This window comes from Paramisgurnus dabryanus, chromosome 13 (genome assembly GCF_030506205.2).
Source record: "Paramisgurnus dabryanus chromosome 13, PD_genome_1.1, whole genome shotgun sequence".
Lineage (NCBI taxonomy): Eukaryota > Metazoa > Chordata > Actinopteri > Cypriniformes > Cobitidae > Paramisgurnus > Paramisgurnus dabryanus.
Window position 1 is genome coordinate 8,396,435 of NC_133349.1, and position 16,973 is coordinate 8,413,407.

Consider the following 16,973-nt stretch of genomic DNA (forward strand, 5'->3'; position numbering starts at 1 on the left):
AATTAAACCTTTTTTTATGAAATTTCAGTTGCAATTTTGGCAAAATTGTTCAAATTAAAAAGAAAACATTTTTAAAAAGAAAACATTTTTAAATCCATGTGACGTAGGTATTTTATCGTAGGAAAAAATTATATGTAAACTTTCTGCCTGATGAAGAATTTAGTGAAACTGAGAGAACCCATGACCTTATGAGTCCTATACAAATCTCGTTCTTCTTATGCAAAAAATAAAACATTTTGAAAGTCAAATCTGCTATACTGAGATAAGAAATCCAGCACAGTTGTTTTTACTGAGAAGAAGAGAATTGAGAAGAAGAGCAGAGACATCGGGTAAGACACTTTGCTAATGTTATGCAATTGTACAGTACAGCTGAACTCTACAGAAAAAGCGTCTTGTTTTTTATTTAACTTACTATAGAATAATAATGAATATTTACAATTAAAATGCTAAAATTTATAATTTCTGAAATCATTCTCTCAAATGAAATCAGTACTTGCCAAATAAAAAATAAGAAAAGCTAGAGACTTTTTAGAAAACATAAATACAGCAAAACCAAATACTTTTAATACAATAATATAGTTATTATATTTAAGTAGTAAAGACTGGGAAATTTTTAACACCTTTTGTTTCAACACAGTTGTGACCCTGCATGTGAAAACCCAGATAAAGTCTTTTTTTAGATGTACTGTTTTTTATACATAAAATCACCTCAACATAACAAAGAAAATTCTGTGAACATATAACCTTGATATCTTTAATACTAAATAATAATGATCATGTCAACAAGTTTTCACAGGCAGGGACACATGCTTTTTTAAATATCATATAACATACTATATTATATACTATTTACAATATTATAAAACAGTTACTTCCAGTCCTTGATTATGATTGGTCAAGTGTTTTTTAAACAAAGAAAAACAGAAAAAAGCTGTTTCACAGTAAAACACAAATAAAAGCTATAACCACCACTGCAGTCATTGATTCTGCGTGTCACTGCGCAGCCCGCTTAGCAATGTTATAATATGTGCAAAAAATTGAAATATATAGAAAACAAATAAGGAGCTCAGATGAAAAGCTGCTAAACGTGTCTGTGCGTTGCGTTTCGGATCTGTCAGTCAGCCTGAGTCTTGTTGATCTTAATAACTTTTTAACATAAATCAGTCCCGAATTTATCTCTCTTAAGTCCTGCATTTTATTTTCAAATTCCTGCATGTTTTTAAACCAAAACCAAGATGTCAGACTTCTTTCCCATCTTAGTATAGGTTAATCATTTCACTCTCAGAAAATGTACAAATAACGATCATTTTAGATGTTTAATTACTAGAGTATTTGAATCGCTAGACTAATGTAGGTCTAGCGATTCAAATTAATGTAGGCTACTTATTTTTTCTGAAAATCTCCAACAACATATGTTACTGTTACATAAACGCTTATAGGTGATGTACAGTCAACGCGCTCTCAAGTTCAAAGCACATAGACACACAAGCTGTATGAGGCTTTGAAAATGAGAAGTTTGTTTTCCATGCCTATTATTAATGAAAATCAAATTATTTGTCTTTTTGATTAAAATTTTGTATTTTTAATAAATATTTATTATAATAAAAGCAAAAATTCATTTAAAATGCCATTTTCATGTAATATGACAAACTTCCAGTTTAAGACCCGCCCACTTCCTGTTCCATCCGAATACAAATACAGATACAAATAATTTTGAGATGGTTACAAATACAAATACAGATACAAAAACTGACTCCGCTGCACACCCCTATTCACAATACATCTTAGCCATTTGTATCTTATTGCTTTCTTATATATGTTACATGCTTCTGATGTATGCTGACATTAATCATTGTATTGTATTCTTCTGTATTGTATTCTATTACATTTTAAGTATATAGCATTCTGAAAACTACAGGGTTGTTTCAAGCCAAAATGCTGGGTTGTTTTAACCAATGGTTAGGTTAAATATAAAGATTTTCTGAGTTTATTTAACCCAATAGAGGGTCTGTCGCTTTTTGACCCAAAGTTAAACTGAAAATATCCCAGCATTTTCTAGAGCGTCTTGACCTACGACATTTGTTTGTCAAATTTTGAACAAAATTTAATACCAAGTCTTTTTTTTCAGTTTAGCTTTTGGTTTTAACTTTTGTTATAAAGCTACTATATGATCTCACAAAGTTCTGTGGGGTAGTCACAGAATTTTTTGCTCTTTTTTTCATGGCATTCTTACAGATCTCCGCATTTTTCCGTGGCCCTGCCACAGACTTTCTTTTCCGTGGCATTCTCACCGATTGGTTACTCAACTGCTTTTTCCTATTTTCAAAGCATTGTTACTTCGGTTTAGGGTTAGATTTGGTGTTTGCGTTAGTATGTCACTTTAAGTATTGGTTTATACTATTTTTTTGATGCATTCTTTTATATTTTCTAAACTTTAAACAATTGTCGTCTGGCATTGGGGTTAGAGATGGGTTTGGGTAGGGATGTCATTTTATGTAAATCTAACGCTAAACCGAAGCGACAATGGTAAGAAAATAGGACAAAACAGTAACCAATCCGTGAGAATGCCACGGAAAAGAAAGTCTGTGGTAGGGCCACAGAAAAATGCGTAGATCCGTGAGAATTTCAAGAAAAATTTGCAAAAAATTCTGTGACTATGCCACGGAAATTCGTGAGATCAGGTTGCATGCTTTTACATGCACTAAAAATGCTGTGTTATTCTCAACCCAACTTCGGATCAAAAAGGGACAAAAACAGCGGCTTGGTTAAATTAACTTAAAACATGTTTATATTGTCCCAACAATGGGTTAATCAGCCCAACATAGGTTACAACCCAATTGTTTGGGTACGTCCCTTTCCAACCACACTGCTGGGTTGAGAATTACCAATTACCATAATAACATTTTTTTGAATGTAGATTTATATAGAATGTATAGTATTTTCCATATCTACTTTCTCACTTTGAAATGGATTGTCTTTTTGTCTTTATCTATACAAATCTTTATCTTTAAAATTCTTTATTTTTCCTTATTTGTGACAGTATTCTTTGTTTTCTTTAACCCAAAAAATTTTTATCATTACAAAAGCATGTAAAAATTACAAAAATATATACTGAAGGGTGCATGGGGGAAAATATCCAAATAAAAAGTTTGACCTTTTATAAAGTGATTTCTGTCTGCATAATCACATTTAAATGTTACATGAAAGACGTTTTGATTTTATGATTGTTTCGTTAATTCTCAACAAAAAAGCACAAGTGCCTAGTTGTTTTACAAACTAATACCCATGTGTCATTTTGTCAGTTTATCTTGTGGTTCTTTGTCTTTTCTTCACTTTAGTCTACACAGCATCCAGTTTGAGCTCCTAACCGAGATACAGTCATGTTTGCAATTCTTCTGACTGTATCAATGTTTAGCCAAGGTAAGAGAACATTTTGTGTAAGAAAACCATCTGTGAGTTTTTTGGATGGAGCATTGTGTTGTGGGTAGATGTGACTGAGAGGTCGTGAGCAGATGTAAACACTCAGGAGAAGTTGGATGAGTTTGAGAAGATGGGATTTTTTATTTATTTACCCCAATTCAGGCCAAATAAAGGCAATAAAAATCATCAACATTAAAGAAGAAAAATAACTATTAAGTAAGAAAGTAAATTGACATGAGAGTCAAAAAAACAAAACAAAAAAACAATCAAAATTTATAATTTTCAGCTGCTTAGAAACAGAGCTTAATAAGAAATCACATTTGAGAGCCTACATCAGACTTATGTCTTCACCTCTCCTCCTTTCAAAGACTGACACTGTTCGACTATTTATAGACCTGAAACACACCTCTGAAATGGGCACATACCAACACACCATACAATACAGGGGTGGCTCAGGTGAGCAAACAATAAAAGCTTAACAGCCAAAATACTAAATATACAAACCTAGAAAATTGCAGACCATTATTTATATAATGTAAGCTCATATTTGGCAAAGCCACAATATATATTTACAGCTAATAAATTAAATTAAATTAATAAATCAAACTCCCTTTAAACAGACCAAACGGGATATGCGGGTAAGACACAATGATGGTACCTTGAAACTCTGTTACCTTTTAAACTAAATAAACAGACACATAATTAATAAAAACATGTGTTGTGTAGTTATTGTGATCAGCTATTGTTGTGAAGTGAATGGCATGATTTGAACAGTAAGAGATGTATAAATGGCTGTAGCTATAGCATATAAATCACCGTAGTGTTAGATGTCAAAAATGTGCACACAAAAGCTACGGGATAAATGAGTGTATTGATGAATGGCTGTAATTAACAAATGATTAGAAACAGTATGATGGTTAACGAAATACATAAACACACTATACCAACATATAAAGGTAACATACTCAGTCTTTACCTTATGGTAGGTAGCGCTCCGCTACCGTGACGGTAGCTATGCGCTCTGTCACACACCCACCCCCTTAAGAGAGAGCGTCCAGATCTAGTTCATGACGCGAAAGAAAGTCAGCAATGAGATTGTCCTTTCCAGCCCTATACTTCACCGTAAACCTGTATGGCTGTAAGGATAGATGCCATCGGGTTATTCTAGAGTTAAAATCACGCATGCGGTGTAGCCACTGCAAGGGCCTATGGTCTGTCTCCAAAACAAAGTCTTTGCCAACTAGGTAATATTTTAAAGTGTCCAGAGCCCACTTGATGGCAAGACACTCTTTTTCGATGGTGGAGTACCGTGTCTCGTGAGGGAACAGCTTGCGGCTCACAAACTGTATTGGCCTTTTGTCCTCCCCCTCACCCTGCAACAACACTGCTCCTAGGCCAATGTCCGAAGCATCGGTTTGCACAGTGAAGGGCAAGGAAAAGTCAGGACTCTGCAACACTGGTTCGTGGCACATACTTTCCTTTAGGTCATGGAATGCTGCCTCACACTCAGCAGTCCAGACCACCTTGTTGGGGCTGGTCTTGCGAGTGAGGTCTGACAGGGGAGCTGCTCGGCTCGAAAAGTTAGGGATAAAACGCCGATACCATCCGATCAACCCCAGGAAAGATCTCACCCCTCTCTTGGTTGCAGGCGGCTGGGAGTTGCGTATGGCGTCCACCTTGCTGACCTGAGGACGTATTGTGCCACTACCCAAGACGTATCCCAGGTAGCACACTTCAGAACGGGCAAGCTGGCATTTGCTGGCATTCACTACCAGCCCGGCCTGCCGAATCCTTCGAAAGACATCACTGAGGTGTTGAAGGTGTTCTTCCCATGATGAACTGTGGATGATGACATCATCAATATAAGCCGCGGCATAGTCCTCAGCTCCCCTCAGCACCTCATCCATGAGACGCTGAAATGTTGCTGCTGCCCCATGTAGGCCAAAGGGCATGACCTTAAAATGGAACAAGCCAGATGGGGCTTTAAAGGCAGTCAGTTTCTGTGCTTGGGGGGTGAGTGGCACTTGCCAGTAGCCCTTACACAAGTCTAAGGTGCTGAGGAACTCAGCCGTACCCAGGCGCTCCACCAGCTCGTCCACACGGGGCATAGGATATGGGTCAAAAGCGGAGATTGTGTTCAGCTTTGAGAAGTCGACGCAGAAGCGAAGCCCCCCATCCTTTTTTGGCACCAGGACCACGGGACTACACCACTCACTGTGTGATGTCTCAATCACCCCCATCTCAAGCATTGCCAATACCTCCTGTTTCAGTGCGGGGATCAATCGCGCTGGAACTCTGGTGGTGGTCTGCCTAATGGGGCCTGGAGAAATCAGCCGGATGTCATGGGTGATGACGTCAGTTCGCCCCGGCTGGTCTTGGAACAGGCCTCTTGGGATGATTTTCATCAGGTCCTCCTGTTGCTCAGATGTCAAGTGTGTAATGGAGGGGTAGGTTGACTTGCCGCCCGCAGTAGGAAAGTACTGCTCCGACGGCTCTTCTTCCTCTTCCACGGTCCGTGCCCACAGCTGATCTTGTATAGTAGATGGTCGGTCAATCCATTGCTTTAAGAGGTTCACATGGAAGATCTGTTTGGAGCGACGTCTGTCTGGTATTGAAATTTCATAAGTAACTTCACCAACCTTGCGAAGTACCGTGTAAGGGCCTTGCCACTTCGCCAGCAGACTGCTTTCTGATGATGGCAACAGCAGTAGCACTTTCTGTCCGGACTTGAAGCTGCGACTGCGTGCTGTCTTGTCATACCACGTTTTCTGCCTCGTTTGAGCCTGGGCCAAGTGTTGATGGGCCATGGAGCTCAGCTGGTCCAGCTTCTCCCGCATCTTCAGGACATAACTCGCAATGTTGGTTGGCTGGTGAGGAGCGTCCCCCTCCCAACCCTCTCGGAGGATGTCGAGTGGGCCTCTCACCTCCCGTCCGTACAAGAGTTCGAAGGGAGAGAACCCGGTGGATGCTTGCGGTACTTCTCTATAGGAAAACAACAGGTAAGGAAGCCACTGGTCCCAGTCTGCTTCTGACTCAGATACAAACTTCCGCAGCATCGACTTCAGTGTCTGATTGAACCTTTCCACCATGCCATCGGTCTGCGGGTGGTAGGGTGTGGTCTTAATACCCTGAATCCCTAACAGGGAGTATATCTGCTTCAATGCCTTGCTTGTGAAATTACTTCCCTGATCGGTTAAAATTTCTTTGGGAACACCCACACGGGAAAAAAGTTGAATTAAACTATTGGCCACTTGCCTTGCCTTAGTATTTCTGAGGGGGAATGCCTCTGGGTAACGCGTTGCGTAATCACAAATTACCAAGATATAGCGGTGCCCTGTCCTACTCCTCTCTAAGGGACCAACTACATCCATGGCAATACGACTAAATGGTGTGTCAATAATTGGGAGGCTGACGAGGGGAGCTTTTAAGCCTCTTTTGGAGCGAGCAGACAACTGGCACTCGGGACATGATCTACAGTACTCAGCTATGTCCTTGTTGAAACCTGGCCAATAAAATCTTTGCAGGATTCTCTTCTCTGTCTTCTCCCTGCCTAGATGTCCTGACCACGGAATGCTGTGCCCTAGGTGTAACACTTTGGCTCTAAGATTCTCAGGAACCACTAACTGCTCTGTGTTTGCACTTACTCGATAAAGTTTCTCATTATTGACAACAAAACATACGTCACCCTCCCTCATGGCTTCTTTAGCCTCCTCATCGGTCTTAACCGAGGAAAAGCAAGAGCTAAGTGTGGGGTCTTCCTGTTGAAGCTTCTTGAAGTCTTCACAAAAAACTTCATTGCCATCTAATTGTGGGAAGGACAGACTTTCCCGCATTTTGGTACCTGACACCTTTGCTCTGCGCCTCTCTGCCTTGGACTTTTTAGGTTTGTTATCAGAACAACCCTCAAATGGTAAGTCTGACCAACCATCAGTGTCTGGTTTGTCTCTGGCTTGTGCTCTAGTTGTAACATAAGCACTGACTGTGTTAACACTTTGCAATAGCTCTGTAAGAACTGGTACATCCTGGCCTAAAATGACTGGGTAAGGGCATTTATCCAAAATCCCCATGGTTAATAAGTATTTTTGGCCATTAATCTCAATGAGAACCTCACTGGTCTGGTGCTCAGACTCATCGCCATGGATACAGCGGACCCTCACTTTGCCCACAGTCTGAAAATCAGACTTCAAACAAGATTTGAGAATGAATGATTGACTACTCCCTGAGTCAACTAAAGCCTGAACTACTTTTCCTTTTATCTTCACAGGGACAGTAACATCCGAAGTAGTACAAGGTAAGTGGTTGCTAGGGCCAGGTAAATAACATAGTCTTGAATCAGACACTTTCTTCAGTGTACAATTGGGCCTAATGTGACCTTGCTGGCCACAACCATGACATATAGGTACTCTTGGTGTTTCAGCTGGAGTGGGGTTAACACTGGGGCTTTTGGGGTTATTAGAGGACCTAAACATACGACCACTACCCCCCGCAGGTCTACCAGAGGATGTCTTTTCCGGCTCTCGCTGGGCTACTTGGTATGGTCTTCTCCAGTCCTGCTGTTGTATACCCAGGTGATAGCCTTTTCTGGGTTGCCTAGCGGTCATGAATGTCTCCACCAGGTCTGCAGCTTGTGCCGATGAGACTGGGGTACGTTCTCTCACCCACACCTGAAGCTCAGGGTACAACATGTCCAGAAACTGCTCCAGCACGATTTGGTCACACACCTGTTCTTTGGTCAACCTGTCTGGAACTAGCCACTTTTCCATCAGGTCCTTTAGCCGGGCTTGAAGTTCTTTCGCCGTCTCGCCCTCCTTGATGAGCTTGGAGCGGAAACGTTGGCGGTAAGTCTCTGCACTGATATTAAACTTGTTGAGAATGGCTTGCTTCACTTTCATGTAATCCTGACTGTCTTCCAAACACATGGCTACGTAGGCAGATCTGGCCTTACCATTTAACAAGGGAACGAGGTATAATGCCCAAGTCTCATGGGGCCACTGACTTGCTGCTGCGAGCCTTTCAAAGGTGGTTAAATAGTGCTCAATATCTTCATCCTCTTCATATGGGGACATCTTATGAGGTTTCCACCCCCGCTGGAGGTTTAGTGGTGCAGCAAGGCCGAGAGTGGTGGAGTTGAGGGAGCTCTGTATCCTGGGTAGAGATGCGCGGATGGGCTATTATTTCATCCGCAACCACATCACAAAACTCATCATCCGTCCGCCATCCATCCGCACCAACGTTTCTGACCAGTTTTCAAAACCGCACCCGCCCGCCATCCGCTGACTGGGCGATGCAAGACGCTGCTGATGACAGCCGCGAGACTAGAAAGCTCTAGAATATCAGCAGTGAACTCAGTCTCCGATCGTCGCACACGGGACAAAAATAAATAAATAAATAAGTAATGCCTAAATTAAACGCACAAATGACATAGTCTGCACTGGTGTCATCCTGATTTACCACTTTGTAAAACTTATTCCAGGCAAACCTTTTCTGACCTTCTATTTCCTTTGTTTTTAATTCTCATCTTTTGAGTTTGCCACGTACCTCGCCGGCGTTGATAAGAGCTGTGTCAAAATGCGTCCTCCTCATTTCTCTGCGATGATAGAACGAATGGATTCTTAACATGCCGAGGCTATCCCAAACAATTAAAACCTTTATTAAATAAAAGTGTATTAGAAAACTTTTTCTTGTCACTGTTTTAGTATTATAAGTTATGTTTTGTGTTAATATTATTCTGTTTATGTTGCGTATATTTCTAAGGTTGATTATTTGATATACTGTTGAATAGTTTAATCTACATCAATGTGTCATATTTTCTAAAATAAAATAATATTTTTGATTACATATTTATTTTAATAAGTCAGAAATGTCTCCGCTGTTTTCTGCTGACAGGCGCGGTGGGGGCTACTGGGGGCGCGTGCAACAGGTGACGCAAATTATGGGTCCTCAGAAGGCTAGACCGTCTCATTTCAATTTTCTTTGCGAACTTCTGAGGCTGCCACCCTGAAAGACAGACTGCTCACCTTTTAAGGTTGCATGCTTAGAAGGACACAGCTAACAAGCAGTTGATCCGCCACCCGCCCGAATTTAATTAAAATATTATTTTTCGTCACGTCATCCGCCCGATCCGCGGTTTATCCGCGGAGTCCGCGGCTGTAACCGCCAACCGCGCATCTCTAATCCTGGGTGCCGGGTGTTGACCTGGATGTGGCTGAGGAGTTGGTACATCCAGAAAAGGCATGTTGTGTAGATCAAAAGTTGTCGAAGGGCGAGAGCCAGGTGAATCTATCTGCTGTAGTACGTTGAGTGGCTGTCTCGACGCCTGCATTGATGCTGGATCGCCTCTCACCAGTTGCTGTAGTTGCTTAAATTGGTGCTCCATACCTTTCCATCTGCGCTCTTGCCGGAGCGCCTCTGCCTCTATCTGGTCCTGCTGACGGCGCTGAGACTCCACCATCGTTCTCACCATCTTCTCCAAGCGGTCTGTTCTGTCTTCGACCACAGGAGTGGGATGTTTAGATGACTCTGTGGATTTGGGCCTGGTCCCCATAGTTGAACCATCTCTAGGGGGTGCCATACCTCTGCCTTGACTGTCCATCTTGACTCACTGAGTGCTGCTCGGACACTGTTTACCCGGAAACCGCTGCCACCAAATGTTGTGGGTAGATGTGACTGAGAGGTCGTGAGCAGATGTAAACACTCAGGAGAAGTTGGATGAGTTTGAGAAGATGGGATTTTTTATTTATTTACCCCAATTCAGGCCAAATAAAGGCAATAAAAATCATCAACATTAAAGAAGAAAAATAACTATTAAGTAAGAAAGTAAATTGACATGAGAGTCAAAAAAACAAAACAAAAAAACAATCAAAATTTATAATTTTCAGCTGCTTAGAAACAGAGCTTAATAAGAAATCACATTTGAGAGCCTACATCAGACTTATGTCTTCACCTCTCCTCCTTTCAAAGACTGACACTGTTCGACTATTTATAGACCTGAAACACACCTCTGAAATTGGCACATACCAACACACCATACAATACAGGGGTTGCTCAGGTGAGCAAACAATAAAAGCTTAACAACAGCCAAAATACTAAATATACAAACCTAGAAAATTGCAGACCATTATTTATATAATGTAAGCTCATATTTGGCAAAGCCACAATATATATTTACAGCTAATAAATTAAATTAAATTAATAAATCAAACTCGGGGTAACTTCCTGTTGACCCGGAAGTAATAGCGTCATTTCAAGCTATTTAAACCTGCCCATTGCAGCAAACTTCGCTTTAAACAGACCAAACGGGATATGCTGGTAAGACACAATGATGGTACCTTGAAACTCTGTTACCTTTTAAACTAAATAAACAGACACATAATTAATAAAAACATGTGTTGTGTAGTTATTGTGATCAGCTATTGTTGTGAAGTGAATGGCATGATTTGAACAGTAAGAGATGTATAAATGGCTGTAGCTATAGCATATAAATCACCGTAGTGTTAGATGCCAAAAATGTGCACACAAAAGCTACGGGATAAATGAGTGTATTGATGAATGGCTGTAATTAACAAATGATTAGAAACAGTATGATGGTTAACGAAATACATAAACACACTATACCAACATATAAAGGTAACATACTCAGTCTTTACCTTATGGTAGGTAGCGCTCCGCTACCGTGACGGTAGCTATGCGCTCTGTCACACATTGCTGTGTTTGGATTGATCATGAGATCACACAGGCATCAATCTCTCTTTTTAATTTAAAGGTTTTACGATGGTGAGCTATGGAAAAAGTTTCATCACAGCATTTCCAGAGGATTTAGGTTACTTTTATCCAAACACTTCAAGTAGTCTGAGAGTCACCGCCCTCATTGATGGCACTTCTGTCAACATCTTCTACAACGGCAACAGCACACCAACACAGACGATATCGAACATACTGAAAGGCCGAACTGTAACTGTGGTGTTTCCAAAATCTGCTGAAGTATATCAACTCAACTACTCCACACAATCTATCCGAATCACCAGTAACAAATACATCGTAGTACATTCTGTCAGTAGTACAGCTTTAACGATTAATGCAATCTCTGCCCAGACCAATGTTGTTCAACCTGAAGAAAATCTTGGAATGAATTACCTGATCCCTTCACTGAACTACACAAACTTTCTCACAACGTTTGGCATATCCCAGTCAACAAAATACAACTCATTCAGACTGATCATCATCAATGCTGAGGACACAGAAAACAATATCACAATAGTCAAGAACATATCAGACAAAATTCAATTAGTAAACTTCACGATCCCATCATTCCAACTTATCCAGTTGCAGGCCGATGATTCAATGATGATGGTTAACTCGAGTTGTAAAATAGCTGTGCTGCTGACTCACCCGTGTCTAGATAAAAAAAACTGTACATGCAGCATGATAGTCAATCAGATTCTTCCTGTGAGATTTCAGGGTCAGAACTTTGTTGTGCCCCATGTTCCAGATATAACCCAGAGACAGTTAGTTATGACATCAAATGACAATGCAGACTTACTATCTCAAGACAATACTCCATTAATTTCTAGTTCATCAGGGTATCTGTCTCTTCCGGATCTGAACACTAGGTATGTCACTGCTTTGAGTAACGTGTCTCTCAGACTGATCATTCCAGGACTTTTCATTGAATTGATCCCAGAAAACCAGTTTGCTGCTTGCTACATGCTGCCGTTCTATTCAGACAATCGGTGGGCGGTTGTGATAACTAAAACAGACAGCAGAGATCAGGTACGCATAGGTACAAGTCAGCTTATAAACCCAGACTGGTATGATATTCCTTACACACAATATTCTAAAGTTAGAATAAGTTTACAAAGCCCAATGAACATTATCTGGCATCCAAGCTCAAAGATTGTTGTTTATATAGTGGAGTCAATTGGCAACACAGTTTATGGAGGCCCAGCTATACCTATAAATGAACAGCCAGGTAAAAAAACTAATTTCATTTAAATCACTTGTTAAAGGGACACCAGGCAAGTCTGAGTGTTATTTCGTTACGAGCTCCCCCTAGTGTCTGGAAGTAAATGCTTTCAAAGACACTGTCGTAAAAACAAACTGTTGCCCATCCCCCTCGCAACCCAGCTTATCTGAGCAGAGGAACCGGCTATTTCCAAATTAGTTATGTCTATTGACTCGAGATAAGTTATATTTCCTTTCCAACTGATTTTTTATTTTTATAATGTTGTCATGCATAATATTATTTTTACCGCGAATGACCGATATGAACGAGGCAAACTACTGCTTTCGTTCCCCCGAAATCCTGGCCAGGACGCGTCCGGGAAGAATGACATGTTGGTCACCTTAATATATATATTAGGTCTGAAGCTCTTTTTCTTTTCTTGGAATCTTCCGTCAAGGGTTTTCGCTGCTTCTTCCTCGGCTCTGTCAATTGCAACAATCGCTAGTTGTGTTTCGTTCGCCTGCCTCTGTGTTGTTTGCCATAAAGTGATCCTGCTTCTCGCGATCAGAGGTGTAAAAAGTACTCAAAAATTTTACTCAAGTGAAAGTACAAGTACTGAGTGTAAATTTTACTCAATTAAAAGTAAAAGTATCTGGCCAGAATCATACTTGAGTAAAAGTAAAAAGTACCACATTAAAATTGTACTTGAGTATTAAAAAAGTAAAAGTAACCGGAAAAAGGAAAACGAGAGATTCATGTTTAAGCTTTCTCTAAAAACATGAAGTGAATGAACCACATCCAAGGTTTTATCATTTACAACTGTTTGTATTTAATTGTATTATCAAACTATAAGACTACTACATAATTTCCAACATGATCTCACAAAGTTCAGTGGTATAGTCACAGAATTTTTTGCTCATTTATCCGTGTCATTGTCACGGATCTCCGCATTTTTCCCGTGTCTGTCCCACGGACTTTCTTTTACGTGTCAGTTTCACGTATTGATTACTCAATTGTTTTTCCTATTTTTAAACCATTTTCACGTGGGTTCGGGGTTAGATTTGGGGTTTGTGTTAGGATGTCACTTTAACTATTGGTTTATAAAAAAAAATTCCATACTTTTAAACAATTGTCGCCTGACGTTAGGGTTAGGAGTTGGGTTTGGATGTTATTTTACGTTACAAAAAGTTCTAAACCCAAACCCACGGGAAAATGGTAAGAAAATAGGAAAAACAATTGAGTAACCAATACGTGAAACTGACACGGAAAAGAAAGTCTGTGGTACAGACACAGAAAAATGCAGAGATCCATGACAATGAATTTTAGTATGCAACATGCTACTCAAAATTGTAAAACCTCGAACTTAACTTAAATTTCAAGCTCTATCCAGTCGATGCAGGATAAGGTGTATTAGACCTGTTTCACACTGTAAATATCCGATAGGAAACCAATCACATTTAGAACGGTGGACAGCTAAAAACCACATGAAATCTGTTTTTCTAATCCGTTTCAGGCTACATCCAGAGGTGGTTTGAAATCCATTTCAGTCTTACTGTCCTGATCACATTTGTGTAGCTTTTCGGTTACTTCATGCTGTCACATCACATAAAAAACGTCAGACGTCGAGGCAGATTGTCATGCCAATGCGACGTCATTGCCATAGAAACAGTGCAAATAATCCGGAAAACGGCTACAGGATGAACAGATCAGATCTGAACAGTTGTGAAACACAATGTGGACAGTGAGTCTGTCAAATTAGATATGCATCAAAATTTAGACTGACAGTGTGAATAAGGTATTAGTCTTGATAGAGAGGCAGCAAACAGCAGGAAACGTGTCACACTTCATGTGTTGTCAATTTCAAAGAAGCAAAAAATCTTCATCATTAGATGAACTGTTGGCCAATTCCTTAGTGTGGTCCAAAGGCTCCAGAATAAATAACATTTCAATTAAACTGACCATCAGCGCAATTCATTGGTTTGACAGAGCAAGCAAAAATAGATCTCTAAAATAGAAGTACTTTTTGACTGTAAATAAAATTGTAAGGAGTAAAAAGTACTTTTTTTCTTTAAAAAATGTAATTAAGTAAAAGTAAAAGTACTGATTTTTAATTGTACTCAAGTAAAGTAAAAATCCCCAAAAATAATACTTAAGTACAGTAATCAAGTAAAATTACTCAAGTACTTTACACCTCTGCTCGCGATATCTGAGACTTTGTGAGACCAGGACGGCGGGCCGGATACAGCGATCTTGCAAGTGGGGTATTCTTCCTACAGGCGGTAGGGTGGGCGAGAGTCTCTTCATTCGTCCGGTAATGAGTCATTTAACCATATACCGACTTACGAAGATTATTTATTAACATAAAAATACTGCCTTGTGTCCCTTTAAGCAGATGCACTTAATAGTTGTAAAACACATCGTGACAATTTTTTTTATTGGTGCACTCAGATCCAAATGGCTGTATGCCTCCTGGAGAGTTTGTAGTTGGAGATCAACCTCTTAAATGGACTGAGTCCCTGGCTTACTGCACAAAACCTGAGAGAGAATTTGCCTGTCCTATAAATAAAAACCTCCAGATAGAGTTTGCCAGACAGGTTAACACAACAAATGTGGAGGGTTGGATCGGTCTGCGCCGTAGTCTAATGACTACAGCCTGGTACTGGCAGACGAGTACAACATCAGCATCATCATCTGTGGATTACGTTCACTGGGCCAATGGGCAACCACAGGACAAAAAGTTTGAACTTTGTGCCTCACTGTCACTGAATCGTACAGATGATTTTAAATGGAAAAGTGCTAAGTGCTGTGAGAAAAAGCTTCCTGTCTGCTACAAACAACCAAAAATCTTGCCTCTTTTAACTATGACTTCTACAGTTTACATTCCTTAGGATCTTGTGTATATTTATAATATAATGATACTGTATATCTTAGTGCATTTCTTAAATTTCTGGTGGGTGATACTAAACATATATGTATAATCCATTATTGTTAAATTATTCTTACTACATTAATCGTGAGAAATAGATTTGTAATGCATGTTCAATGACATTTCTATTAGCCTTAAAAAAACATGTTCAAATTAGCATGAGGATATTTTTAGTAGTGTGAAATGAAAGTAGATTTCTGAAGCTTAAGATCAAAATAAAGCTCTGATCAAATAAACCATTGGAAATTTGTTATTGTAGTCACCATATTAATACTAAAAGTAGTGTACGTTTTACTATTATTATAACATAGCCTGTAGTGATGTTGCCTCAATGGGGGCTTCATTTATATTAAAGCTCACGTAACACACGCTGTTTCTGCATTTCTGATATTAATCTGGAGTACCTATAGAGTAGTATGACATCCTTTATATCTCTGAAGAGTCTTTAGTTTAATCAGATTTATAAAAGAAAGATTAGCTTTACCGAATCTTTCCGATAACATACGAAAAAATGCAGAAGGAGGAGTTATAACACGGGAGGAGCGAGTACGAGTCATGCAACACTATACAACACTGTTTTAACTTATGATTCACTACATGTTCGTGTCATTTATATAATATACACGCGCCTATTTCCAACATAAGACAGAAGTCTTACTTACCACGTGTAACTCGTCATGACCCGGTTCTGAAAATCCACCGCATCAAACACACTCGCAAAACTCCGCTGCTAATCCGGATAATAAACTATATCCATTGTTTCCATAAGGCTGGATGTCTTCTCCTTACATCCAAAAACACACTTCTTGTTGTGCCATTGTTGACTTTTGAAATTAAACAAGGCTGAGTGGCGTGATAAGCTGTTAGCAAGCTCTAGCGTCTCCCGCTGACTGACGGCTGGGCGGGGTTTTCCGGGGGAAGTTTTCCGGCGGAAGCCCATATAAAGAAGTGATACGTATCGAAAACCCCTGAAACGTCAGTTAGAACCGTAATCGAAAAAAATTAGCCGAAACTTGTACGAACTCTGGCGAAGTGCATTCGGCACAGAAATACTCTGAAACACGCCCAACTGCTGTTTTGACACTTTGCCTACGTTTAGCATGAGGAAACAACTCTATAACTGTGTTAATAAGTCAGAATGCTTGAAATACCATTAAACCCCCCCTTTAATAATTGTGATTCTGTAAAGCTGCTTTGAAACATACTGCAAATAAAAATGATTAAATTTTGTTGTCCTGGCTGACATTTTTTCAACATAAATAATCTTTTAAATGCTGCTAAGTCAGAGCAGGCGACTCATCATCAATACAGTAATGCAAACATTTAAGAGAAAACATTTAAAATCGAGTTTTATGAGCTTGTACAGTATCAATACAATTAAATAACTACATTAAATTATTAAATAATAAGATAACTTTGTCTCATAAACTACAAGGCATTGTAACCTGTTGTCAAGAGGAAACAAGATGAGGCAGATGCTACGTGCATGTAAGGTTTACAAATGAAAAAGTGTGCGCTGTTGTATTTAAATGAGACCTGTCTGCTACAAAAAGATTTCCTAAAATTAAAATCTTCCAGTAGCTTTAACACAAAGGACACAATATAACAACACACTAGTATCAACTATATCCAATATGACTGAAAGACTATAAATAATAAAAATCTACAAACAATCCCTAAACAAGG

At 39.6% G+C, this 16,973-nt stretch overlaps 1 protein-coding gene across 1 annotated transcript; it reads left to right on the forward strand.

Moving 5' to 3' along the window:
- Positions 1-298: 298 nt before the first annotated feature.
- Positions 299-15,445, forward strand: LOC135717698 (uncharacterized). Its single transcript, XM_065239890.1, has 4 exons — positions 299-329; positions 3,339-3,420; positions 11,183-12,388; positions 14,810-15,445. The coding sequence occupies exons 2-4, from the start codon at positions 3,381-3,383 to the stop codon at positions 15,247-15,249; spliced, it is 1,686 nt and encodes a 561-aa protein (XP_065095962.1). The 5' UTR covers positions 299-329; positions 3,339-3,380; the 3' UTR covers positions 15,250-15,445.
- The last annotated feature ends 1,528 nt before the right edge of the window (positions 15,446-16,973 follow it).

Excerpts from the sequence above, each read along its gene's own strand:
- LOC135717698 (XM_065239890.1), top strand. The coding sequence starts at position 3,381 with ATGTTTGCAATTCTTCTGACTGTATCAATGTTTAGCCAAG. Across the intron at positions 3,421-11,182 it reads TGTATCAATGTTTAGCCAAG|GTTTTACGATGGTGAGCTAT; the intron begins GTAAGAGAACAT and ends TTTAATTTAAAG. Across the intron at positions 12,389-14,809 it reads ACCTATAAATGAACAGCCAG|ATCCAAATGGCTGTATGCCT; the intron begins GTAAAAAAACTA and ends TGGTGCACTCAG.